The 27611-nt window shown below is 43.3% G+C and overlaps 1 protein-coding gene across 9 annotated transcripts in view; it reads left to right on the top strand.

Moving 5' to 3' along the window:
* Window positions 1-25952, top strand: part of LOC125033480 (ecotropic viral integration site 5 ortholog-like) — a 328628-nt gene extending 302676 nt beyond the window's left edge. For 8 of the 9 annotated variants that reach the window (XM_047625029.1, XM_047625028.1, XM_047625026.1 and 5 more), the window contains 16 exons: window positions 13116-13218; window positions 16439-16609; window positions 16820-16948; window positions 17071-17241; window positions 17492-17673; window positions 17841-18018; window positions 18152-18310; window positions 18815-18949; window positions 19176-19274; window positions 19733-19837; window positions 19959-20192; window positions 20342-20521; window positions 20682-20849; window positions 20978-21073; window positions 21283-21384; window positions 24476-25952. In XM_047625029.1, the coding sequence (XP_047480985.1) occupies window positions 13116-13218; window positions 16439-16609; window positions 16820-16948; window positions 17071-17241; window positions 17492-17673; window positions 17841-18018; window positions 18152-18310; window positions 18815-18949; window positions 19176-19274; window positions 19733-19837; window positions 19959-20192; window positions 20342-20521; window positions 20682-20849; window positions 20978-21073; window positions 21283-21384; window positions 24476-24859 (2596 nt within the window). In that variant the 3' untranslated portion in view covers window positions 24860-25952. Of the gene's footprint in view, window positions 1-9801; window positions 10525-13115; window positions 13219-16438; window positions 16610-16819; window positions 16949-17070; window positions 17242-17491; window positions 17674-17840; window positions 18019-18151; window positions 18311-18814; window positions 18950-19175; window positions 19275-19732; window positions 19838-19958; window positions 20193-20341; window positions 20522-20681; window positions 20850-20977; window positions 21074-21282; window positions 21385-24475 lie in introns of all 9 variants that reach the window. The other variant, XM_047625030.1, reaches the window with a different exon arrangement.
* The last annotated feature ends 1659 nt before the right edge of the window (window positions 25953-27611 follow it).

The raw sequence follows: 27611 nt of genomic DNA, 5'->3' as shown, positions 1-27611 counted from the left end.
GATAGGTAGGGAAAAAAACAAAGATGTAGATATAGATATACATGATGAAGAAAACAGAGAAAAAGAGGAAGAAGAAATAGAAAACGAAAGAGAGGAAGAGAAAGAGAAAGAAAAAAAAAGAGAAAGATAAAGCGAATGAGGGAAAGAGAAAGAGAAAGAGAGAAAGAGTGTCTTTGTATCCGTTTCCACGTTCGACTTGAAGTTCAAAAAAGTAGCTGCGATTGGATCTTGAAGCACCACAATTCCGCACCCCCCCTCCCCCTCCCCCACTCCCCCACTCCCCCACTTCCCCCCCCCTCTCGCTGATCTTGGAAGCGCTACTATCCGGACTGAGTTTTTACTTTGTTTGTTTGTTTTGTTTGTTTGGTTGGTTGGTTGTTCCGTCGTCTTTGTCTTGTTTCATGGGTCTCTTTGTTGCGTCTTTCTTTTTTTTTGGGGGGGAGGGGGGAGGGGGGGTTGTCCTGTGTTGCTTGTTCCGGGTGTCTAGGTCGTCTCTCTCTCTGTTTTTCTCTCTCTCTCTGTTTTTCTCTCTCTCTCTGTTTTTCTCTCTCTCTCTGTCTTTCTCTCTCTCTCTGTTTTTCTCTCTCTCTCTGTTTTTCTCTCTCACTCTATTTTTCTCTCTCACTCTATTTTTCTCTCTCTCTATTTTTCTCTCTCTCTATTTTTATCTCTTTCTTTCTTTCCTTCTTTGTTTTCCTCTTCTCTCCTCTTCTCTCCTCTCCTCTTTCCTTCTCTCCTCTTCTTTCCTCTTCTTTCCTCTTCTCTCCTCTTCTATCCTCCTCTCTCCTCCTCTCTCCTCTTCTCTCCTCTTCTCTCCTCTTCTCTCCTCTTCTCTCCTCTTCTCTCCTCTTCTCTCCTCTTCTCTCCTCTCCTCTCCTCTCCTCTTCTCTCCTCTCCTCTCCTCTTCTCTCCTCTTCTCTCCTCTCCTCTCCTCTCCTCTCCTCTCTCTCTCTCTCTCTCTCTCTCTCTCTCTCTCTCTCTCTCTCTCTCTCTCTCTCTCTCTCTCTCTCTCTCTCTCTATTTACTTCGCTCACTTGCATGCTTTTGGAAATAAAAATTTTTACGCTCTGCTTTATTTTTAGCTCCTCCAAAAACGACCTTAATTGTCAGAAAGTTTTGTGTTCGAATACGCTTTGGATTTTTTTTAGAATTTCCTTCGTTTACAATTGAAATGCAGATTTGCAACCGGAATACATCGCTTTTTTTTCACAATTTCATAATTTGGCCGATTGCAAGGGTCATTGCGATAGTGCGCGGTGTTGATTTAAGCGAGAATGGCGTTGATAAGTCTTGTTATTGTTCGCTGAAGTTTCTGTTGAAGTTTGTTTACCGTGAGCCGTCGTGCTGGTCGGTGTCGTTAATCAATAGGTGCTCGAGTGCGAAGGAAGAAGGCGCAGTCGGCCGGCTATTTTCACACGCCATTTTGGATGCTTGGCGTTGGTGCGTTGGGAATGGGTTCTGCACACACACACACACACACACACACACACACACACACACACACACACACACACACACACACACACACACACACACACACACACACACACTCACACTCACACATGTATATGTATGTATATAATGTGTGTATGCTTGTGTATGTATATATGTATATTTTTGTGTATACGTCTATATATATATATATATATATATATATATATATATGGATAATTATACTGGTTATTTATCCCTGACATTGAGGGCTAGTCCAGAGCGAGAGCGGGGATGGCCGCGAGATGAGCCTGGAGCGAGCGCTGGCACCTCCCCCGAGATATTGCTCTGGCCTTCCGGGTCGCGTGTGACATGTTCCCTCCCTTGTCCCGAGCCTTCTGTTGCCTTTATTAACAACTGCGTGACATGTACCCTCGCGCACATTTCTAGTGCGGACAGGCACGGTCGTGTAGGTACGCCCACCTGGCTGCATGGGCGCTCGTTGTTATTGTTACGTTCTTACCAAATGCTTGTTTAGATGAGCTTAGATTAGTAGGAGATATTTCTGCTCTGCCGTCTCTTCTTTTCTCCCCCTATCCTATTCTCTCTCTTTCCTCTCTCCTATCCCCCTCTCTCTCTCTCCTATCCCTCTCTCTCTCTCCTATCCCTCTCTCTCTCTCCTATCCCTCTCTCTCTCTCCTATCCCTCTCTCTCTCTCTCCTATCCCTCCCTCTCTCTCTCTCCTAACCTCTCTCTATCTATCTATCTATATATCTATCTATCTATCTATATATCTATCTATCTATCTATCTCTTTCTCTCTCTTTCTCTCTCTCTCTATCTATCTATCTATCTATCTATCTATCTATCCATCTCTTTATCTCTTTATCTCTTTATCTCTTTATCTCTCTCTCTCTCTCTCTCTCTCTCTCTCTCTCTCTCTCTCTCTCTCTCTCTCTCTCTCTCTCTCTCTCTCTCTCTCTCTCTCTCTCTCTCTCTCTCTCTCTCGCACACTCACACACACTAGGCACTTATGCAAAAAATACAGTCGAACGATTAGCGAAGGAGTAGGCGCTCTGCCTCAGCACCTGTTTGAGGAAGTGGCTGAGCCGGGCGGGGGTGGGGCTCCGCACCAGGAACCGAGGGACGTACTGGATCCAGGAAGTAGCGCGAGATCCCTGCGATTGTTGTAACGCATCACATGTTGTAATCAGATTTTCTTGAACATTTGAATTGCGGTCAGTGTGTATTCTGTATATTCGCACAGTTCTGTGTTGTTTTTTTAAACAGGGGTTTTCTCGCGAGGTACTTTTGTATCTTCCGCACAGCCACCAAATTGGGTTAAGGTATCCCTGTCACCGTTTGACGTACGCGAACGAAGGTCCGTGAAAGCCTACGAGTGCAAGTGCGCGAGCGAGGAGCAGGCCGGGTGACAGCTTCGATTCCGAGTGGTCGCCTGGCCGAGGTACCGCAAAGAAGGTCCCTCTCACCCGCACGCCCACGCGAGCAAACAGGTGAAGGTTTACCTGGCCTTTCTGTGAACAAGTGCCCAGCCCTAAGCATGCGGCTCCCCTGGTGAGTCACAGCCCTGTGGTGGCTCGCGCTCCTGTGCCGCCACCTGCTCGGCGCTCGCGGGCTTTTTGTTGATAGTGTTGCTGCTGCTTTATTGCTGGGATTTTGTTCATTTCTGTAACCTTTTTTTTCTGCTGTAGAGTTTGCTTCCATTGTTTCGGGCATTCTGCTGTTTGTATCGTAAGGGATTGGAGTTTTTTTTTTTTTTGGTTGATGGGTTGCAGCGGCTGTTGCATGCGCTGTAAATCCGTGACAGATTTATGACATAGAAGTTGACGTTCCTTCCGACTGATGAAAAGTGTCCAGGCAAAAAGATCTCCCTGATATCTTAACCGTGTTTATGAGAAGACACCACCAGCGCTTTTGATAGGGTCAGGCAGGACGAGGGTCGAGGGCGACGCAAGGAAGATTCGGGAATCGCAGTTCTGAGTGCGAGGGAGTGGAAGGCGAAGGCACAAGCAGGTACGAAAGCAGTCTCGAGGATCAGCCGATACTTGAGCTCGAGGACCGACTTGAGGCCGTTTTGTAACAATGAAGAGAAAGATGTTTACGCCATAAAGCAAGAAGTGTAGAGGGGAGGAGTAAGGGTTTTGTGCACGTGAACTTTTTTAATGATGGGAAGGCTACGAGGCTGAAGAACGAGCCGCGGTCTTGGATTACAGCTTCTCCGCGAGGCGAGGCAGAAGTGCCCTGACCTTGAGGCTCTTGAGGGCGCCGTCTCTCGCTGCCTCGACCTTTGGGCCATCCGGAAGTGGGGGGGGGGGGGTATGAGGGAAGGAAGAGGAAGGGTCTGCTCAAGTCATTTCATGTTTGTTTACTAAGAGGTCACGGACGCAGAGGGACTCGGTGTCGTCAAGGAAAGGGTGTTGGTCTGACAGCTTGAAGAGGAAACGGGGCTGCTGGCTTCGGCCCTTTCACGTCGGGGGAGGAAGGACTGCTTATATTGTAGACGTTCGACTCCCGGATAAAAGTGGGCGCGGGCGTAGTCCTCCTTCCCGGTGGTTTTATGGTGGTGTTTCCCGAAGACTGGAGCGGGCTGAAGGAAGGGAGGATAGCTGCCAGTCTAGGAAGAGGCCGTGATGCTCCAATTTGTTGAGATGATTGATCAGCGGGAGAAAACACAGTAGGCTTAACATGGAAGTAAGTCCATGATTAATATCCCTATGGGCCTGGCGATGTTTTGATGTTGCATTGTTTCCCTGATGTTGCACTGTCTCTCAGGCCCCTGATGTTGCACCTATGATGCTATAACGCACCTAACGCTTTTAATGCTTCAACATATCCTGGGCCCCAGATGTTGCAATATTTCCCAGGGACACAGAATTCGCCCGCGGATAAGTTGGCCCTCCGCGAAGAGCTCAACTCGTAAACATTTTAAAACTTTCGATGGATAAAGTTTAGTCGCGTGTGATGTGTGGCGGGAATGTGGAGATGAGTTTGGCCGCTGTGTGGGGGGGGGGGTGAAAGGTAGTATATGGAAGTGATGCAAATGTGTGTGTATATATATATATTTATTTATTTATGTGTGAATGTATGCATGTATGTATGTATGTATGTATGTATGTATGTATGTATGTATGTATATTATATTTTTGTTTGTTTATCATCGCCATCAGCATCATCGTCACCGTCATCGCCATCATAACCATTTTCGTCACCATCATCATCATCATCATCATCACCATCACCATCACCATCTATCATCTATCATCTACCATCATCACCATCTATCATTTATCATCACCATCACCATCTATCATCTATCATTATCATCGCCGTCACTATCATTATCATTATCATGATGTACACAACTTAATTGCTCACCGAAAGTATATATGCCAATTTTAAGGAGGACAAATGACACATATAACGAATGTATTATTTTCTTATTTGTTAAAAAAAAAAAAAAAAAAAAAAAAAAACATTCAAATCATAAATAGACAGCGAAAAAAAACGATTCTCTAAGTCGCTTTCCAAGACGTGTTTGCGAGGCGGGGCCGGGCGCTGGGACGGGGAAAGGACACCGCGGTTAGAGAGCCTTCCTTCCTTACAAGGATTTCGGGAGATAAGGAATGGCCTCGAATTGCCCGCTTAAGGATTCCTTGATTTCTTTTAATGATCTCTCTTGTGTAGGTTTTTTTTTTCGGAGGGAAGTAGTGATGGTTCGTGATGGGGATGAGGAGGATGATAGTGATGATACAGAGGGATCGATCATCGATCATCACTCATCATCATTGTCATTGTCATTCATTTTCATCGTCATTATTTTCATCTTTGTTGTTTCTGCTCCAATTTTATCGCCGCCACCGACGCTTTTTTTTTATTATCAGTTGATCAATATGATGCAATCGGCATAAATCACGTACTTGTTATGTCACGGTGTGTGTTTGTGCAAGAGTATTGTTCAGTACAAAAATAAGTCATTTCGTAATCAGTTTACGAATGTGATGTAAACCCGACATCCAGCTTATTTTTCACGTCCTTGTCATGTCATGTCATGCCATATTATTAGTACAACAGTAGACAGTCATAAGCTGACACACAGGGTCTTATTGTGCGGCTGCTTGCAAAGCGGGGGGAGCAGTGTCTCCTTTGTCACGCCGGCGAAGTCTCGATCACACTTCTCCTGACATTGTATTTGTTGTCTTTGTTGTGGGATTGCTTTGTTGCGTAGATCGTGGTGGTCTCTTTCATTTTGTTGCTCGGGTTTTGTTCTTGTGTCATGAAGGACGGATTGTAAAGAGTGCTAGTCTTTACGCGGGGAGACCATGGAAGGGAGAAAGGGGGTTGGGAAATGATAAAGATGGAGGGAGTTAGAGATGGGAAGAGAGGAGGGGGGGGGGGGCATATGGGAGGAGGGAAGGAGGGAGGGTGGGAAGGGACAAGGGTACACTCAAAGCTCCCTCTTCGCATCCCATCCGAGGAAGAGCCTTGAGGCCTTGAGCAACGACGTTTTGAGTTCTGTTAGGATGTACTTACCGACCTCTAAAGACCAGCGTATCTGCGCAGCGCCTCCTGACGGGGAACGAAGCGCCGAATGGGATAAGAGGTCGCCCTTGCCCTTCGGAATGGCGATAAGAACGGTTGCAGATCCTGGACTGCATGGCCGCGGATGGCATGTGGGGGGAGGGGGTGGGGAGGAAGGGTAAGGGTGCCTGCATGGCTTATTAAGAATCTTGAATGTCTAATTGACTGCTTAACTGCAATACGTTTTGCCCATATGGTCCGTGACTCATAAGTTGGCGATTCGTGAGGTAAACTTAGGCAGCTTTTGCGTGTTGGTTGTTTATATATATTTTTTTGCGTTTGATCAGCCAGCTTGGCAATTTGGATTTCTTTTCCTTGATCTGTGGAAAAGGAAGATTGGAAATAGACGGGCCTAAGTCTGACCCGCCCCGTGCTCTACGCTCACATCCTCGGTCTCTTCTCTTCTACTTCGCTTTTCCTTCTCTCTTTCATTTTGCACTCGTCGTCTTCATGTTTCTTCTCTCTGATATTATTTTTCCTCCGGCTTTGTAGAGGAAGCGAGCGGGAGGGATGGAACGCTGCCTCTCATCGCCGCGTTAAGTTCCTTCAGGACGTTGCGTTCAGAACAGTCATCATAAATCGTGCATTACACATACTTACATGCGCGTACGCACACGCACACACACACGCACACGCATGCACACGCACACGCACACGCACACGCACTAACACGCGCCAACACGCGCCAACACGCACACGCACTAACGCGCCAACACAAACACAAACACAAACACAAACACAAACACAAACACAAACACACACACACACACACACACACACACACACACACACACACACACACACACACACACACACACACACACACACACACACACACACACACACACACACACACACACACACACACACACACACAGACGGCAAACTACATTCCTGTGCATCTGCTAACAGAGCAAGAAAGCTTCCTGAGGGAAGGGAATGACCACAGACTTAATTGTTGTCTGGCACAAGGGACGGATGCCAGTCCTTGGTTATGTGTGCCGTTTTTGTCCCACTGATGCGCCATGTCCTGTGGAAGTCTTTTCGCCATGATATCTGGTTCGTTAATTTTTAAATAAGGGAATTAATGTACGTTTTTGTGTATTGTTATTATCGTTGTTGCCAATATTTTTTCCAACTAGAAAGTACTCAGATCGGAAACCTTAACCAATGGCCAGAATCTATTTCCAGAACACACAAGACTGCTACAATTATTAGAAATTACAATTAATTTCCTCGCATTTCTATGAGGGATCAGACTTAATGAATCCTCTAATATTTCACCATAGACTTGTGTGCGGATCCAGTTCACGACCAAAATTTAATCAGTTGATTTCTAAGCCAGCCCACGCCTTTTTTTTTTTATCGCAATGAGTAACTGTTAAGAGATCTGTAAAAACCCGAGGACGAGTTGGTACATCGGTATGTCAACACGTGATGGATTGGATGAACACCTTAACTTGGATATCGCTTTATTTGTTCATCTTTTTATACAAGTTGTTGCCTTGAAATGAGGGCTGCTCGTCTCTGTAGAAGCCATGTGTTGTTCTTGTGATCTCCCGTGGGACTCGTAATAATGACCTGTTGACGTTGGTCTGATTTTGTAGTTAAGGGTAAGAATGGGAGGTGAGGCGAAAGTGGCATCTTGACGTATGTGATAAATGAGTGCATTTGAATGTGTATATAGAAGAGAAAAACTCTACTCTTGAATATTATTAAATGATAGCAATAGTAAGTATTAATAACAATTGAGTTTATACTAGTTTATTTATCGATAAATGGGCATAGCAATAGCAGTGATATCGCTCGTAAGAAGTGATAGCGATATCAAAACAGGTCGGTTACAACTCCAATAGGAAATCTATAAACAAATAAACGTCGGGTTTTATATAACCTTCTCCTTTGACGGAGGTAATAATAACAAGGCCTTGATTTACGATTGTGTAGAACAAGAGAATAGTGGCAGAAGCAGACCCCAGTGGTCCCAGTACCCCACTGCCCCCCTCCCTCTCTCTTTCCCTCACCCTCAAGCTTTGTCTCCGCCAGACCATCCTTCTTCGTCCTCGCTCTCTGTCATCACTCCCTCTGTCCCGTAAGCCCCTCTAGAAGCGACCGACTTAATACTAACCGACGGTGACGAGCATGTGTTTCGAGGCGCCCTTGTTCTTTGGCTCGTTTGTGATTCGCCTTTTAGTATCTGTTACTAGGGCTCGTTCTCCTCCCACTCTCCCCCGCACCCTACCCTATGTCACGTCAGGCGAGATGTAGGGAGGATGATGTCACGATGCCCGTGTCGAGTGACTGCCATGAGGAGGGAACCGGAGGTCCATCCCTACGTGGCGTATGGAATCTCCGACGTCTCGCTGTGAGAGTTTGCGTACGGCCTCACGTAAGCTCGGCATCTCTGAATTCGAGGTCCTTACTGCCGCTAGACCAGACACCATTAGAGGCCGTGACGTCATCTGCGGGTGTGGGCGGGGGGAAGGGCTTGGGCATGACCCACATCCCCTCCTCCCCCTCTCCCCCCTCTTCCCACACCCATAAACACCTACCTCACGTCGGGCTTCTTTATGGGAACTCAGATAGGATTGCTGTACAAGATCGCAGAATGCTAGAGCAAATGTATAGGTGTAAGCCTAACTCGTTTAATTAAGTGAAGAATGAAAGTTATGCAAGGGGCCCTTAGGGGAGGAGGAGGGATGGTGGGAGAGGGGGAAAGATGGATAGAAAGAGGGCGAGAGGACGAAAGAGGCTAGTTAAGGAATACGGGTGAGAGAGAGAGCCGGGACCGTCGCGCCCTTTGCTTGAACGCTGCTCGTCGGCGGATAATTTGTATATGTTATCCTCTGCCCCAAACAGCATTCCGGCCTTGAATGCGCCGTGTGCGGGACTCTTTATTGCAAGCGATGCACCCGGTGCGATCCGTCTTTGTGATTTAAGGGGCGTTATTATAAAGGTGATGGGTCGAGCGCTCCCGGTGCGGGGCTCAGTGCTGAATAATCGCCGCGCGGAAACCCCTCCCGTAGGCGCTCTGAATCTACCCCGTCCGTCGTCGGCGCGATCAACGTCTGTTAGTCTTCCTTCCCGGCCGTGAAACGCTAGAAGAGGGTGTACGCAGGGAGATCTCTAAGCCTCCGGCCCACCCTCGTGCGAGTAACCTAAGCCCCGCGGCCGTTTGTGTACATTATAATGCAGGTTTATGCGTAAGGTGAGCCAAGACACTCGGGGCTTCAAGATCCGGGCTCCTTCAGACGTTAGTGGACTCCTCGAACTGCTTCAGGTCCACCAACGACCCTTCCACCTTCGCGCCTAATTATAACACTTGAGGGAGAGGGAAAGTTAGGGTGGGGTTGGGGGCGTTTGGATGGCTGGTTGGGGGGAGAAGGTGGACGAGAGGGTGGTGGCGAGGTGGTGGTTACAGTGGAGGCAGGAAAAGGAGGAAACAGTCAGTGGTTAGAATAAATAATCGTGAGGTATAGGCGGGGTAGCACTAAGGGAGACGAATACCGCAAAGCCCGTTATTATCAACCCCTTGTAAACGCGTGTCCTTTTGGCTGAATGGATTTGGAAAGTGGGGAAGGGAGGGGGAAAAAAACGTAGGTGGTAAGAGAACTGGCAGGCGAGGTTACTCTGAACGAAGATAGGAATCTGATTGCAAGATTTCATTCACATCACCATGCACTCTCATGGGGAAGTAGTAAAACTAGTGATTCGTGTATGTTAACCTTATTTCCACAAGGAAATCCATAGTTATTTTTGTATATCTATACAGTGATTAGCAGAGGAATCAAAAGACTCTCCTTGCCGCCAATAAGAGCATGGAATCAAAAGAATTACTCGCCTGAGTTGGAACAGTGACAGTGCAGGGTGGGTGGCGGCCAGCCATTGGCTGATTCATGACTCTTTGATATCTCAGCCGCCATGATTTCTCGCGTGTGCGTTTCTTCTTGGCTGCGGCGCCCTTGAGTCAAGACAGCGGTGGCTTTGAGGAGACGCGATGCTTGGCCGCGAGCGTCGTCCCGCGCGGGAGTGAAGGTTGTGGGGACTTCCCCGAAGCGGAATTGAGAACAGGCGACACAGGCCATCGTGAAAGGTGTAGTGATGAGCCAGAGGAGTAAATGTGAGACGATACGCGACACGAACTCAGTAAATTGTAGCGCGACGCGGCCCCTCGCGACGAAGGGCTGAGGCAGGACGAGTGTCCTTCCGTCACAATGGACGCCAACGCCAGCGACGATGACGACGCCTTCGGGATGTTCGGCGGATACGCGTCCCGGCCGCGGGTGCAGCGCTCCATGTCGCAGGTGGTGACGTCGGGGGAGCTCTTGGGTCACTCCCTCCCTAGCAGGAGCATCTCCGTCAGCAGTGCTCCCATTAGTATCCCCCAGCAGGACGATCGGACAAGGCACAAGACAGCGGAGGACCACCGCAACAAAAACGCCGGCGAGCGACGCAGGAGCCTCATCGTCGAGGTCTTCGAATGGGGCAAGAACTGGTGCGAGAGTTTGAATTTTAAGCACTCATGCTGTTAATACTTCTAATTGTTTGTTCATGCTCCTCTCATTATAGTTTTCCGCGTCAGCATTGATATTTACCAAATGGCCTTGACAGTTTTGCAAATTTCATGAAGGTCATCCAAGGAACATTTTCATACAGTCTGTCTTCCCTTTTCCGAAGCACAGTCTGCCTCCACCCCTTCCGTGCATTTCCTCCCCTTTCGGAAATTCCTCTATTTCTTTCCCTTTGCCTTTAAGTGAAATGATTTCATTCTTTTTGGCAGTGGCAGCTGACGAAGCATCTTTTATTATTTTATAACGTACGTATAAAGTCTCTGCGTTGTCGCGTTTATTACAGGCACTTGCGCTTTTTCTCTTGATGTCTTCTTGATTTGTAAAAGATTGGTTTTAATTTGCTTTCAAGGCTGAGTATACACTAGATGTCATCCTCCGCGATTGTCTCTGAGATCGGTCTCTCTCTCTCTCTCTCTCTCTCTCTCTCTCTCTCTCTCTCTCTCTCTCTCTCTCTCTCTCTCTCTCTCTCTCTCTCTCTCTCTCTCTCTCTCTCTCTCTCAAGCGAGAGAGAGAGAGAGTTTACATATATGCTAATCGTATACTGTACTTACGTCGACGTAATTATCATACGCCGGGGGAGAGGTGACTAGTGGAGTGTTTACGTCGGAGATTAATTACCTTTTCACCAGGTGGTGTCGCTCTTCGCCGTTCCATTTCACAGGTAGACTGGGTCGCCCACCACGCCCATATGCCTCTTTTTCCCTCTCAACCCCGCCCGCTCCCCATTTCTTTCTCTATCCCCCACCGCCTTCCCGTGCTCTTCTAACTTATATCCCTGTGGCAGAATTCAAGGGGGAAATTGTTACATCTGTACAATTCTCTCTAACTCGGGATCGAATTCCGACTTTGATGAAGCATTCACGCGCGCACAAGCAGATTGACGGACTGATTGACTGTTTAACTGACTGATAAGTTGACAGCGGCTAACTGATATAGTAGATAAGTTGATTGATAGGTGGAATCAGATGTCGGTCGTCTGACGGCACTATGTCCTGGGGGCAACTTGCCTTGTTTTGACGTGAGGGGAGGGAGGGTATGGGGAAGGGAGGGAGGGAATAGGGAAAGGGAGGGAGGGAATAGGGAAAGGGAGGGAGGAAAAGGGGAAGGGAAAAGGAGAGAGAAGGGACGGGACCTAAGGGAGCGACATCTTTAATACTTCTGAAACGTACTCGGTTTGACGGCAGTACCTCGAAATGATGGTTAAGCCCCGATCGTTATTGAGAGCGAATTAACCGTAGTAGTAGATGAGGAAGGGGAGAGAGGAAAAGAATGCGGGAAGGAAGCAGAGACTGCTGTGAGTGGACACAGGAGAGGGAATTAACGGAGAGGAAAGATAAGGGGGAGGAAACAAGAAGGCGAAGGCGAGGAGGAGGAAGGGGTGTGCAGAAGGGAGTAGTTGCGTACAGGTGAGCTCAGTCTCAGGTCGCACTCATTAAAATTCATGAAATGGTGAGACTGCTTCCAGCATAATCTGCGTACACGAGGCTCTCACGCCGCGCTTGAATTATTAATATCCTTCAAGCAGCGGAAGAAGTTATCCCCCTCCTGCCCCTTCCCTTCCTCTCTCGCCCTTCCCCGTTCCCTCCTCTTCCTTGTCCCTACTTTTTCCTTTCCCCCTCTCCTCTCCATCCTCCTTTTCCTCCTATTCCCTTCTTTCCCTTCCCTTTCCTTTCTAGTCTCCTTCTCTCTTTTTCCCTGCCCCCCTTCCCCTCCCCTCATCTCCTCTTCTCTCCGTCCTCATCTTTCCCTTCTCTTTCTCCCTTCCCCTCCTTTCTCTCTCTCCCCCACCCTATGTATCCCTCCCCTCCTCTCCTATCTCCGTCCCCTCCTCTCCGTCCCCCTCCTCACTTCTCATCCTAGACACTTCATGGCTGATAGTGAGATACCTGAGGGTTCTTTCGCTAGATATGCGCACTTGCTAATTATGCATAAGTAGCCCATCCTTTATGCTTTTAATAACGCGATGTTTGTTTGCCCGTGGGTTAACACTTCAATATTTTATGCCATGCGATGATTTAAGCTGACGGTGGTAGATGACAGTCAGCCATTTACAAGCAACAAATTATGAAGGGTGAATACTGTAGGAAATATTGAAGTCGCAGATAGGATTCAGGGATAGAATACTCTTTAAGAACACATGTCATGTAGGAGAGAAATGTCAGTGTGTTGCTTCGTATCTTGATGTCGTCTTAATTGACATAACATCATCAATGGTAACTTCATCCCCTCTTGTAAAGTCATGCGAGGGCAGCGTGCCTGTAAAAACTCCCTTGAATAGTTTATTGTCGTTCGCTTTACGATACCGAATGTTGCCGAGTTTCATTTCTTGTGAATGGGCAATGCATGAACATCCACGAAAGTCAACTAAATTCCTTCTTATTGTATTTTATTGTAGTGCCCACGAGTGTTGGAGATCACTGATGCCACTGATCCCAGGAACCAATTTACTCATTTCGAATGTATGAGGTGTGTCATTTTATGATTGATTGTTAATTTGTCTTTTTTTTCTTTCCAGGTTGATCGAGTCCGACTCGAAATCCCTCAATTCCCTCTCGACGCAGTCCGTCGGCTCCGCCCCAGGCGCCGGCCACTCCCGCAAGTCCTCAGACACGTCTCAGGTGCGTCTCACGTCGGACTCGCCCGTCCTCTTTCCACGAGCCCCTCCCACCGGCCTCCTTTCCCTCCTTCCCTTCTGCTTGTCGCACTCTGAGTGAAATACATTGATGAAAGAAAAAATCTGCTTCGTGCCTTCCCTCCCTCCTTTTCTCCTTCGTTCCTTCCCTTCATCCTCTTCTCCTTCGTTCCTTCCCTCCCTTCTTTTCTCCTTCGTTCCTTCCCTTCATCCTCTTCTCCTACGTTCCTTCCCTCCCTCCTTTTCTCCTTCGTTCCTTCCCTCCCTCATTTTCTCCTTCGTTCCTTCCCTCCCTCCTTTTCTCCTTCGTTCCTTCCCTCCCTCCTTTTCTCCTTCGTTCCTTCCCTCCCTACTTTTCTCCTTCGCTCCTTCCCTCCTTCCCTCCCTCCTTTTCTCCTTCGTTCCTTCCCTCCCTCCTTTTCTCCTTCGTTCCTTCCCTCCCTCCTTTTCTCCTTCGCTCCTTCCCTCCTTCCCTCCTTCCCTCCTTCCCTCCTTCCCTCCTTCCCTCCCTCCTTTTTCTCCTTCGCTCCTTCCCTCCCTCCTTTTCTCCTTCGCTCCTTCCCTCCCTCCTTTTCTCCTTCGTTCCTTCCCTCCCTCCTTTTCTCCTTCGTTCCTTCCCTCCCTCCTTTTCTCCTTCGCTCCTTCCCTCCTTCCCTCCTTCCCTCCTTCCCTCCTTCCCTCCTTCCCTCCCTCCTTTTTCTCCTTCGCTCCTTCCCTCCCTCCTTTTCTCCTTCGCTCCTTCCCTCCCTCCTTTTCTCCTTCGTTCCTTCCCTTCCTCCTCTTCTCCTTCGTTCCTTCCCTCCCTTCTTTTCTCCTTCGTTCCTTTCCTTCATCCTCTTCTCCTACGTTCCTTCCCTCCCTCCTTTTCTCCTTCGTTCCTTCCCTCCCTCCTTTTCTCCTTCGTTCCTTCCCTCCCTCCTTTTCTCCTTCGTTCCTTCCCTCCCTCCTTTTCTCCTTCGTTCCTTCCCTCCCTCCTTTTCTCCTTCGTTCCTTCCCTCCCTCCTTTTCTCCTTCGTTCCTTCCCTCCCTCCTTTTCTCCTTCGTTCCTTCCCTCCCTCCTTTTCTCCTTCGTTCCTTCCCTCCCTACTTTTCTCCTTCGCTCCTTCCCTCCTTCCCTCCCTCCTTTTCTCCTTCGTTCCTTCCCTCCCTCCTTTTCTCCTTCGTTCCTTCCCTCCCTACTTTTCTCCTTCGCTCCTTCCCTCCTTCCCTCCCTCCTTTTCTCCTTCGTTCCTTCCCTCCCTACTTTTCTCCTTCGCTCCTTCCCTCCTTCCCTCCCTCCTTTTCTCCTTCGTTCCTTCCCTCCCTCCTTTTCTCCTTCGTTCCTTCCCTCCCTCCTTTTCTCCTTCGTTCCTTCCCTCCCTACTTTTCTCCTTCGCTCCTTCCCTCCTTCCCTCCCTCCTTTTCTCCTTCGTTCCTTCCCTCCCTCCTTTTCTCCTTCGCTCCTTCCCTCCCTCCTTTTCTCCTTCGTTCCTTCCCTCCCTCCTTTTCTCCTTCGTTCCTTCCCTCCCTCCTTTTCTCCTTCGTTCCTTCCCTCCCTACTTTTCTCCTTCGCTCCTTCCCTCCTTCCCTCCCTCCTTTTCTCCTTCGTTCCTTCCCTCCCTCCTTTTCTCCTTCGTTCCTTCCCTCCCTACTTTTCTCCTTCGCTCCTTCCCTCCTTCCCTCCCTCCTTTTCTCCTTCGTTCCTTCCCTCCCTACTTTTCTCCTTCGCTCCTTCCCTCCTTCCCTCCCTCCTTTTCTCCTTCGCTCCTTCCCTCCTTCCCTCCCTCCTTTTCTCCTTCGTTCCTTCCCTCCCTCCTTTTCTCCTTCGTTCCTTCCCTCCCTCCTTTTCTCCTTCGTTCCTTCCCTCCCTCCTTTTCTCCTTCGCTCCTTCCCTCCTTCCCTCCCTCCTTTTCTCCTTCGTTCCTTCCCTCCCTCCTTTTCTCCTTCGCTCCTTCCCTCCCTCCTTTTCTCCTTCGTTTCGTCTCTGTCGCCTTTCCTCCCTCCCTCCCCTCTCTATCCATGTGACTTATTATGTATGTTCCTTTCGTATTTGTCGGCCGCAAATTCTATCCTCGTTCCGTTTCTGTTCTTCATTTCTCATGGCATTTTCTCGTATTCCTTCGACTGCCTCCTCCCTCTCTCACCTCTAGCCCATCTCTCGCATGTCAGTTTCACCTTGCCCTAGCCATGCTTATTTTTATTTCTCAGTTTTATCGGTGATTTGTCTTTCATTTGGTCGAAAGACTTAGGTATACCATTTCCGTATTTTCCATCTGCCCCTTTGTTGTCAGTCTTTATATACTATGATGTGTTAGAAAACGTAAGTCATATATAGAAACTTAAAATGACACTTAACATGACAATTAAACGCACACACGCACATGCACACGCACACGCACATGAACACACACGCACACGCACACGCACACGCACATGCACATGCACATGAACACACACTTGCACACGAACACACACATTCACACATACTCTTACTCTCTCTCTCTCTCTCTCTCTTACTCTCTCTCTCTCTCTCTTACTCTCTCTCTCTCTTACTCTCTCTCTCTCTTACTCACTCTCTCTCTCTCTCTCTCTCTCTCTTACTCTCTCTCTCTCTCTCTCTTACTCTCTCTCTCTCTCTCTCTCTTACTCTCTCTCTCTCTTACTCTCTCTCTCTCTCTCTCTTACTCTCTCTCTCTCTTACACTCTCTCTCTTACTCTCTCTCTCTCTTACTCTCTCTCTCTCTTACTCTCACTCTAACTCTTACTCTTACTCTTACACTCACTCTCACTCTTACTCTTACACTCACTCTCACACTCACTCTCACTCTCACACTCACTTTCACTCTCACTCTCATTCTCACTCTCACTCTCACACTCACTCTCACTCTCACTCTCATTCTCATTCTCATTTTCACACTCACTCTCACCCTCACACTCACTCTCACTCTCACACTCACTCTCACTCTCATGCTCACTCTCACTCACTCTCACTCACTCTCACACACACACTCACACTCACTCTCACTCTCATTCTCACACTCACTCACACTCACTTTCATTCTCTCACTCACTCTCATTCTCATTCTCATTCTTATTCTTACTCTCACACTCACTCTCACACACACACACACATACACATACACATACACACACCAGAGGTATGGACATGAAAAATGATTTGATATCAACTGTTTATATTTATCTGTAATGAGCTGATGTGATTGCAGATTTCGGTGGCTTCTGGGGGTTCGGGGGGATCCTCTGGTGGGGGTTCCACTGGCGGGGGTTCCACTGGCGGGACGGCATCGCAAGACCCAGAAGAGGACCTCTGGGGGCAGTGGGGTCGGCTGGTCAACGACTGGGAGACATGGCAGAAGAAGAAGAGTCTGCAGCTCAAGGTGGGTTGCAGTCGTAGGTTGGCGTCGCCTTGCTTTCAAGGGGACGTGTGTGGTTTGCTTGATGTGTGTTAGAGGTCTTGGAAGTGAAAGAGGAAAATATATGTGTAGTGGTTCATTGTTTTCTAAGGGCTTTGTTATCAACATGCATATGTATAGTGTTTATGCTGTTGATATTTTGTTGAAGTAACCTTTTTTTTTTTTTTTTTTTAGGAGCTGGTCCGCAAGGGCATCCCTCACCATTTCCGAGGAATAACATGGCAGCTCCTCTGCTCGGCACATAACTCGCCAGAAAAGGGCAAATATGCAGAATATCTTAGAACTACATCTGCTTGCGAGAAGGTTTGTAAAATTCTTGAATTGCCTGTCTTTGTGATAGAGAGTGTCCTATTGCCATGAAGTTCTAACATTTTTAGAAATTTGATTTAGAGACAGATGTGTTTAATATATTCTGTTCATCATAGGTAATCAGGCGAGATATTGCTCGGACGTACCCAGAGCATGACTTCTTCAAAGAAAAGGACGGCTTAGGCCAGGAGAGTCTGTTTAACGTCATGAAGGCGTATTCTCTACATGACCGGGAAGTCGGCTACTGCCAGGGATCAGCCTTCATTGTAGGGCTTTTACTTATGCAGGTTAGTTTGGTGGTGCATTAAAGTGGTGCTTTAGATATTCTTATATTTTGTGTACTAATTATTAGTCATTTTCCCCTTTGGATAACGTGTATTACAAGAAGTGAAATATTAAGTGGTTTAGAATAAAAGGTCAGTGAAATCTGGGAAGGAAATGAAGGCATAACCATATCCCAGCTTATTTATTATCATAATGTCAAGGCTGTGTTAGTCCTTAATGTAAAAATTCTAATTTTGGGATGATTATTTCCAGATGCCGGAAGAGGAAGCATTTGCTGTTCTTGTGAAGCTTATGCAGGACTACAGGATGCGTGAAATGTTTAAGCCCTCAATGGCGGAGTTAGGCCTGTGCATGTACCAGCTGGAGTGCCTCATACAAGAACATCTGCCAGATCTTCATGCTCACTTCACCTCTCAGAGCTTCCACACATCTATGTAAGTGTATTGAATTTTTCATCTCGTTTCATTTTTTATGATAATTTGCATGCAGGATTGATATTTTAAGGAAGTAAAAATGCAGTTTCCTAGGCCTTAATTGGGTGTATGCTACCTTTGAACATTTGCTATGTACATAGATCTGATGAAATGTCTTTGTTTTTCAGGTATGCCTCATCTTGGTTCTTGACACTGTTTTCAACAACACTCCCTCAGCCACTGGCTTGCCGTGTAATGGACAGTTTCCTAGTAGATGGCATTGAAGTTATATTCAGGATAGCCTTAGCTTGCTTAACTTTAGGCAAGGAGGACCTGTTCTGTATGGATATGGAGGGCATGCTCAAGGTAAGGAAAAATCAGCTCTGACTTAACACACATTTATCTCGTCTTCAATCTTTTGGAGAGTTCTGTGAGAACTGCTCTTATGTCTTCTCAGTTTCATTTTGTTTAATTTAGTTACTTCTTGTGTACATTTCAGTATTTCCAACGAGACCTACCTGCCAAATTTGAGGCTGATCCAGAAACCTACTTTTCACTAGCTTATTCCCTACGTTATAATCCTAAGAAGATGAAGAAGATGGAGAAAGAATATACAGCTATGAAAACCAAAGAGCAAGAAGAGTTAGTAGAATTAAAGGTAAGATAAAAGTATTTTATTTAAGAAAGCATTTTAGGTTTTCACAGACAAGGCAGCTCTTAGCCCAATGCCAATGGGCATGACTTGTACGTACGTGCTATGCCCACTGTGGGTACTTGTTTGATTGTTTTTATGCATAGATGGCTACACTTGGACTAAGTCACCAATGAGCCAATTACGAGTACTGCCTGTTTCGCCCGTTTACCCTTTTCTTTGATTTACAAAAACATTTTACTTTATCTTATTTTGGTGTTACTAATGTTTATAATGAAAATAACACCATCGATGTTAATAGCACTAGTAAAATGTACATTTTTCCTGCCAATTCAAATCATGTAAGGTCACAAGGTCTACTAATTGACTCCTTTGTGGCTAAGCACTAGCAGAGCCATCTATGTGCGGCGGCATTGGGTTAATAAAACCGAGTCAGTAAAATGTAAATATCAAGGTGTGTTGTCTTTTTTCATCATAGACCTTTTTTAAAAATATGGTTTACCATTACAGAGATTAAGAACAGAGAACAGACTTCTCAGGCAAAGAATAGACTGCCTGGAGGCTGAATCATCAGCTCTAGCAGACAGACTGATTCAAGGCCAAGTTTCCCGTGCAGAAGAAGCAGAACACAACTTTGCCATTAAGGTAATATGGAATATGAGGTCTTCAGGTTTTATATACACTTTTAAGTCTATAGATATTGCAGCTTGTATATTTCTGGCAGTGAATTTTCTTTCCTTGAGAAATTCAACTTTACCATTAAGGTAATATGGAATATGATGTCTTTAGACTTTGCATACTTTTTTTAGTCAATAGATATTGTATATTGTCTTTTCTTTCTTTGAGTAATTCATGTTCTTTTCCTTTCTAGCGTGAACTAGCAGCTCTAAGACAGCATGATGGAGAGACCATGGAACACTTAAGAGATGCTCGGGACAAGATCAGAAAGCTCACAGGAATGATAGAGGAGGTATGACATATATTTTTTTTCTGCTCGTCACCTTATCTACATTGTTTTAGAGGGCAAAAGTCTTTTGAGATGATCAGTTCTTTCCACTATACATTTAGTTTTTAGGGGGCCACCTATGATTTTGTTCCATTTTTTAATTACACTTGAATTGGGAAAGAAAGATTTTTGTTGATGATAAGGTCATCTTTTGACTAACTTTGTTCTTTGAAAAAAAAAAAAGACAAGTAATGGAGGTGATGTGGAATAAGTGTTTTGAAAGTTTTCTTATTGACCTGGTATACATCAAAACCTTGAACACTTAGAATAGATTTACAACAAGTAATTACATAGCCATGTCAATTGAAACCCAATTATGTAGCATTTATGGTGCATGAGTAATGTAAATGTTAAACTGTCAGGAGGCAATTGATTTATACTTGTTATGCATGTTTGAACACTGTGATTTCTTTTTGTTTCAGAATTATTCTTCTCATGAATCATCAATGGCAGAACTTATGATAAAGGAGGAAGAACTTACTCAGAAAGAAGAACTTGTTAAGTGTTTGCAGGAAGAGCTTGTGCAGGTGAGAAAACTGTTGTATCTCTTGTATATCTCAGATAGTATGGAGGTATCCCTTCATTGGTTGTTGTTGTTCATAAACTCAATTGTTGGTTAAATATCAAAGATCCTTTGATTGTGTGCAGGTGAGACTAAAGACAGCTGAGGCAGAGGCAACCATTCGCGACCTTCGAGCCAGAATCCAAGAGCTGGAGGAGGAACAGAAGAAGCTGAGGGAAGCCACTCCTGACCACTCAGTGGCCCACTTGCAGGAGGAGCTGATTGCTGTGCGATTAAGGGAGGCTGAAGCCAATCTTGCCCTTAAGGATTTGAGACACAGAGTTCAGGAACTCACACAGCTGTGGACAAAGCATGTGCAGGTACTGTGAAGACTTGTTTTATTATATCTGAACATCATTATGTGATATTTACATTGATGTGAGAGTGAAAGAACTAGGTCATAAAGATATGGGAATATGCTAGTTTCTTCAGTACTTCAGTATTAATCAATCTATAATTCATGACTTAGGATCAACATGGCGATAAGAGTGAAGCTGCCAAGGCTGATGCTACAAGCACACCAAGCAAGAAATTGGGTGGTCTCTTCTGGGACCGGTCCAATGAAGCTGCAAAGCTTGAGGAAGAACTCATGACAACTAAGCTGCATGAGACTGCTGCTGTAGCTGAGCTGAAGGAGGCTAGACTAAAGGTTGGATAAATCTGTTAAGAAAAATCAGAAATATTCATGGCTTCCTTTTAAACCTTGTGTATGATTTGTCAGAAGTAATACACACACTCATACATGCACACAGCTATTGCATATAAGCAAACATGTATTTATGAATAACTCTTCTAACCACCTCTTTTAGGTTATGGAGCTTGAAACAGCTGTTCAGGTGTCCACAAACCAAATGAAGCGTCAGGAGGAAGAGAACAAGCGATTACAAGAGTCTCTTGACACTGCTGAGGCTACCATCCGTACCATGCAGTCACAGCTTGGAGAGCATAAGAGAAAGTATACTGACCTTGAGAGCCAGGTGAGTGTTAAATAGTCCATATTTATGTATCTTTGGCAAACATTTGAAATTGGCATTAGATTGAAATTGGCATTAGTATGTGATGTATTTGGTGGGGAGGTGATTTCAGGATCTCTGTGATATTTCAGATGAAGGAGGAGAAGATGCTGGCAAGAATTCGTGAAGCTGAGAAGTCTCAAAGCTTAGCGGAACTTACTCAGAAAATTTCCTCATTGGAGTATAAGGCAAGTCTTTTTATTTTTGAAAGATTTATTGTCTGTATCCTGTTACAGATTTACATTAAGTTATTGAGAAAATAATGGTGACAATTTACTGAAGAGATAATGGAGAATATCTGTCCTTTAAGAATTATTGAAATATTCCTTTATAACTTAAGGGTGCAGAAAATTCCATTTTTTGCATGCCCAATAATATGTGTTGATGCCTTCAACAGAACCAAGAGCTGGTAACAGAAGGTGAAGTCTCGCGGGTAAGTGGGAGCGAGAGTGACCAAGTACCCCGCCTTCAGGACAAAGTTGCTGAACTCAAATCAGAGGTAGGGGACAAGTGGTTATTATTTATTAACTAAAACTCGGATGCAAATTCAGCAGCAACACCAATGGTTATCTTGTCATAACCAGCCAAAAATAATATGCAGTTCTTTTCTTTTTTGGAAATTATATATTACCACAAATTTAAGTGTCATGATTTTTTACCACTCATGGTGTTGCATGTAGAATTTTCACTGAGTTACAGGATTGTTAGGAGTCTCATGTCTCATGAATTGATCATTCACAGAAAAAAATCACAAAACTTAGTGTTTAAAAACACTGCACTGCACAGTAATTATATACGATGACACAGGTTCTTGTGTTGATCTAATATTGTCTATAACAAGGTATGTATATGACAAATGCCTTTGACTTGATGGACTGTGAAAAAAGTAATAAAAGAGAAAGAAAGAAAAAAAGTGAAATACAAGAACCAGCTACAGTTCTCACCTTCAGTTACCTGTCTCACATCTCCATGCTTATTGCAGCTATGATACCGTCCTCACTAACACAGGCTTGACTTGCCACTTTCACCAGTGCTTCTCCACACAGGTGTGTGTTCTCCCATGAATATCACACCAATCTCTTTACAGCCACTCAGTGACCCAAATATCATTCTGCTGCACCACATTGCAGTTAAACCCCTGAGCCCTTCTACAAATTCCTGAGTGATTTTCCTAAATACATCTAAACTCTCTCTCCATTTTGATGCTTAATTTGTTTAAGAATAAGGGAATAATGAAAAGAAAAAATTATGTTTGGATTTTTCTCTCTATGGTATAAGTGGTAGTATTAATTTCATTTGCTTTGATTAGGTGTAATTTTGTTATATCAGTGGTTAATCCTTCCCTTAAATGATTTTCTTAATCATTACTATATGAAAAGATAAAAGCACAGGATATTAAACTTCCCAGTTTCACATTTTATAGTAATAGATGCCATGCACTAAGCTTTGCTTTATTGTCTCTGATACCATCCCAAGTTCAGCTGAAATTACAATTTCTTCATGTGCTTTTGCCTGCCATTCCCATCCTTTGTGTTATTGTGGTTAGATAGTTTACCAGGATGGTGATTCAACGTCAAACATCAAAAGAGTCAATGTTGTGTCCCCAACACCTTTCGTCAAGGATTACAGACACATTTTTGAAGATAGTTCCAGAACCCTAAAGTTTATGAGCTGGAGAAGATTTCTAAATTTTTGTGTTTTTTTTTTTTATTTTCAAATATGTAAGGATTTAAATATACCTTTTTTTTTATGTAATCCATCATTATATTTATAAATTATTGATATTGTCCAAACAAACTCAAGAATAGAGAGAAAATTCTTTGAAAAATTCCTGTGTAAGCATTATGAATATAAAATAACATTATAAGCATTGGCTAATGGAAAACTACACTGTTGTTATTTTTAAGTATAGACTCAACTAGTGAATTATTCTTGTAATACACTGTACTAATTAGGTTCTAGTCTCTCATCTCATCACTCTAAAATGTGTTTTTTTAACACACTTGCACCCTCAGCCGACAGAGAAGTAAGGACAGCGTAAGTGCTTCGGCATTATAAAGTTTGCATGAACACAACACCACTAAATGTAGAAACACCATCTTGGTGTTCAATAAGCATGTCAGTCATTTTCTGCCTGGATAAATACAATTCTTTACAGATTTTTCTTGATATGTAATTTTTTAAAAGTTATTCCTTGTATAATATATTTCTTTTGTGTGTTTTCTGGTGATTACATATTCCTTTAGAAAAGGAGAGATGATATCTCAATTTTTTATTTAAGTGATGCATTTTATCTGTTTGTACATAGCATTTCTAATTGTATAGACTGGTTATCCAGTATTAATGTATATTCTAAACAAAATGTTGCCACAGTAGTGCATGTCATCTAGAAAATGCTCCCTAAAAGATGAATTAAATATACCTAAAACGATGATAAATAAACTTCTACCTTAAACATCCATTGCCTTGGTGTCACTTTATTTGGGACATCTGGGAAATAACACTTTTACAATGATTTTAATAATTTAATGCAAAATTAAACACCTATTTAATTTATGCATCATACTTGTCTCATTTTATCATTTATCTTCTCTCATTGGTTTGCAACAGTGAGTTTTATGAACTTAGTTTGGAGGTATATATATAAAAAATAAAAAAACCCTCATTAGAGATTACAAAACCATCTCCTGGGCTTTGCACGCATACTCATTCAAGTGCACGATTAATTACGAGAAAACAATTGTAGAATTGCTAGAAAATTTCTAGCATTAATTTTTTTGTTTTCTTTTTCCCCCCCACTGTCCATAGGATTGCCATCTTATGCAGCAATTTACAGTGGCAGATTCCCTTTTGCAAGCATTATATCTTAATGTCATAAATGTAAGAATTGTACTTTAATTAGGACTAACATGTTTAGATTTTCATCATATCATAGTAATACTAGTGTTACTGTGTTTAAATCATGTAGCTGTCTTCAGTGTTTTCTTTCTTTTAATTAGTGTATATGTATTTTTTTTTACTATAATTTTTGAAGAACGTGTAGAAACCAGCAATATCATAAAATCTTATTGATTTTATGTGGCAACTTCTCTTTTGCAGTAGGAGGCAAATCATTTGTAATTACTACTGTGCATTGGTATACAATTTCTGATTATTGTTATTTTGTTTTTCAAGTTAGGCTATCATCACATGTATGGAGCTTTGATTTTACAAAAAGAAAATGCTATGATTCATTGATTTAACTTTGAATAGGTAATGGAATTTAATGTTGAGGAAGTATACAACAGCATGATTATAAATACTGTTTGCTCATTTGAAACTAATTGTGTAGGAGAGTAAAATGCATTTGTATGTTTATTAGTTATAGTTTGCAATTTGGTAAATTTAGATTTGATTTGTGGGTCTATATTTTCTTAATGTACCTTTAAATTAATGGGATTACTTGCAAACAGATATATGGTGGACAAAATACAATTATCAGTATTTCTGTAAATGTCAGTGTATAGCATTTGTGTATAAACTGGTTTTATTATAAATTACATGAATCTCATAAAAATGTGATTGGATACTAAAGTGTTTCTTTAATGCAGATTGCCCGACTGACCGCTATCAACCGCCGTCTCACACGCACTGTAAGCATGCAAAGACTGGACATTGTAAGCGGTCCTGAGTCAGATGCTGAAGACACAGAAGATCTGAGATTAAACTTGGATGAGGTAGAGTCATTGCCAAAGAGAGACTCAGTTACAAGGGAAGAAAATGGACACATTGATTACCTATGCGAAGAAGGCAGAGTGAGAATACCTTCCGTAACAAGTGACAGATCGACTCCCTCTCCAACTAGGGAGACTGTGGGCAGAAAAAAGTCCCAGACGCTTGCTGATGCTTTCCTTGAGCAGTTGCCAGAAGTGAGAAACTGTGACGATGCATATCAGAATGGTTCTGCGACTCACGAGGAGAGAGAAGCATGCTAGTGATTACTCTGACTTCTTTGTTGGGATCAGGATTAGATAAAAGCCTGATTGCTAGTGATATGCTACTGATGGAGTGGACAGCTTTAAACCATAACTTAGATATAAGAAACCCACTTTTTATTAATGTACATAAAGTTAGGGAAGGAGAGTCATATAATGAAACCAGTAGTCATTGAATTGTATTTGAAATCATTTTAATTTAAGACATCACAACTAGTCCTGGCTATAGGACACTAAATTACTACAGTTGCCATGTATTCTGTAGGATATTTGGCGACCTTAAAGACTAGTTCATCCATATAATCCCGTGGACCATGTCAATTAAGTGTGCATTTATGGATGTCTTTATACTTTCATATTTATGAGGTAATTCTGTGAATTAAGTATGATAACATGGGACATTATCATTTCTATCTTTTGGTAGGAAGTGTTTAGTAATCAAGTATGTACTAGCCACTTTCCCCCATACATGTTGGGTATTTTTGACAAGTGGATTTAAAATCAAATCATCTTAGAAGGGTATCCAGGAATGCCAATGTATGAATTAAAGCCTTGGACTCCATCCCTACCAATGAGTCAGTGGTAATGTTTCCCAGATAGGTCCCCTTCCAGCAGGCCAGCAGGTCTTGGCTAGTCACAGGACTCAGGATGGCTTGGGCCAAGACATTAGTGGAAAATGGTGCAACTTAATTACATCTGACAGTGTGAGCGTTCATTTCTTATTGTAATATAAATATTAGATGCAAGTCAGGAACGTTGACACAACTCTTGGGGATTCATATTAATGCCATCGAATTGTAGAAATAGTGGTTGGTTTGAACCTGGACTCTTTCTCTAAATTTGCATATTAATGTGACAAAGACCAAACTGTAGCAATAGGACATGCTTCACAAGTATTTATAGGCACAATCAGTGTAAATCTGTGATGTTTTCCTTCAACCTTCAACCTCACATGAGACTGATGGTTAATGAAACCAAAACAAATATATTTATTTACTTAGTTTTCACTTTTTTATGTACTTACATTTTGTATATATATATACCAGATAACAGTTCATTTTATTAATTATTTTAAAAAATTATTATACTAGTAGTCCATTATCCTTTCTCCTAAATACTGTGTGTGCGTGTGCGTACATGTGTGTGTGTGTGTGTGTGTGTGTGCCTGGGTGTGTGCCTGTGTGCATGTGCGTGTGGATGCATATTTACACACATTCACACACAAACAGATACAGTTGCATATATGTATATGCATAAGTATACAAAAACACATACATACATACGCACATACATACATACGCACATACATACATACGCACATACATACATACGCACATACATACATACGCACATACATACATACATACGCACATACATACATACATACGCACATACATACATACATACGCACATACATACATACATACGCACATACATACATACATACGCACATACATACATATGCACATACACACATACATATACTGTATATAAAACCTTCATTCATTCTTTTCTCACTTGTCTTCCTTAAACCATAGATGGGAGTGACAATCACAAGGTGCAATCCATTGGATTATGTTGTATAAGAATTTTCCTTTTGCTACATGTATCATTTAATTTGCTGGAAAATTAGGCTGTATTTTTTATTTATAGAACTAACTTTAAATATTCCAGAGGTGCTACATTCACGGATGTGATTGTGGGTTTGTCTCACTCCAGTACTTGAATGTTTGAAGGTTTACTTTAGGATTTTTTCTGGTAATTTTCATCATTCAGCAGATGTTTTGCAGACTTGGCTGCAGTATTGTTCATGTGTAAATGCTTGTAAAAGAACAAATATAAGCTTCACACAGATAGCTCCTGTATGTATGTGGCTTTATCGTTTATTATCCAATCACTTTTAAAGCTGTAATTTGCAAGCATTCTAGATCTACAGGCACCCATCACTTAGTATAGAGTTTATTAAATACTCAGTATTTCCATACTTACAATTTACTTGTCATGTCATAGAAAGAAATTTGCACCTACAATTTGGAACTAAGTGTAGGGTCAAATGTCTTTATATGGATAAAGAAATTAGGTTCATGGCTAACTTGTTCTCAGTCTGTGCTAGTAAAGGCAATCTGAAAGTACCAATAGAAACTTTGATATTGAGTGTTAATTTATAAGTTTATTGATGAAGGAAGACAATATTTGTGCATATTAGGAAAAAAGAGAAAGGGACAAAGACATTCCAATGCGTTCCACCACTTGTAAAAATTTATGTTGAACAGCAAAGAATGATACTTGAAATAAAACACATTATCATATCTTTGCATTTTAATTCCACACCTGCTGTAAGAAGAAAACATGAGATAAATCTTGAAAATATATTAAAACACGGTTATTACATAACTGCTGAAGCATGAGTATTTTTGGAGAGATATATTACAGACGGGTATATATCCTAGAAAATCCTAAAGCCTAGAAATAGGTCCTAGGTCCTAAGTTCAATAGGATGATTCCCATAACATGATTGGGGAGCTAAAGTCTAAAATATATATTTTCTTTTTTTTCCAGTTGTGTAATAACCCATTGAACTGGGCATCAGCTATCTTGTAGGTCTGTATATATGTATATGTATTTGTGTGTGTGTGTATTTGTGTGTGTGTGTGTATTTGTGTGTGTGTGTGTATTTGTGTGTGTGTGTGTATTTGTGTGTGTGTGTGTATTTGTGTGTGTGTGTGTATTTGTGTGTGTGTGTGTATTTGTG

The sequence above is a fragment of the Penaeus chinensis genome, chromosome 16 (assembly GCF_019202785.1).
Source record: "Penaeus chinensis breed Huanghai No. 1 chromosome 16, ASM1920278v2, whole genome shotgun sequence".
Lineage (NCBI taxonomy): Eukaryota > Metazoa > Arthropoda > Malacostraca > Decapoda > Penaeidae > Penaeus > Penaeus chinensis.
The sequence above is the reverse complement of the archived record's forward strand: the minus strand, read 5'-3'. Positions and strand labels throughout refer to the sequence as shown.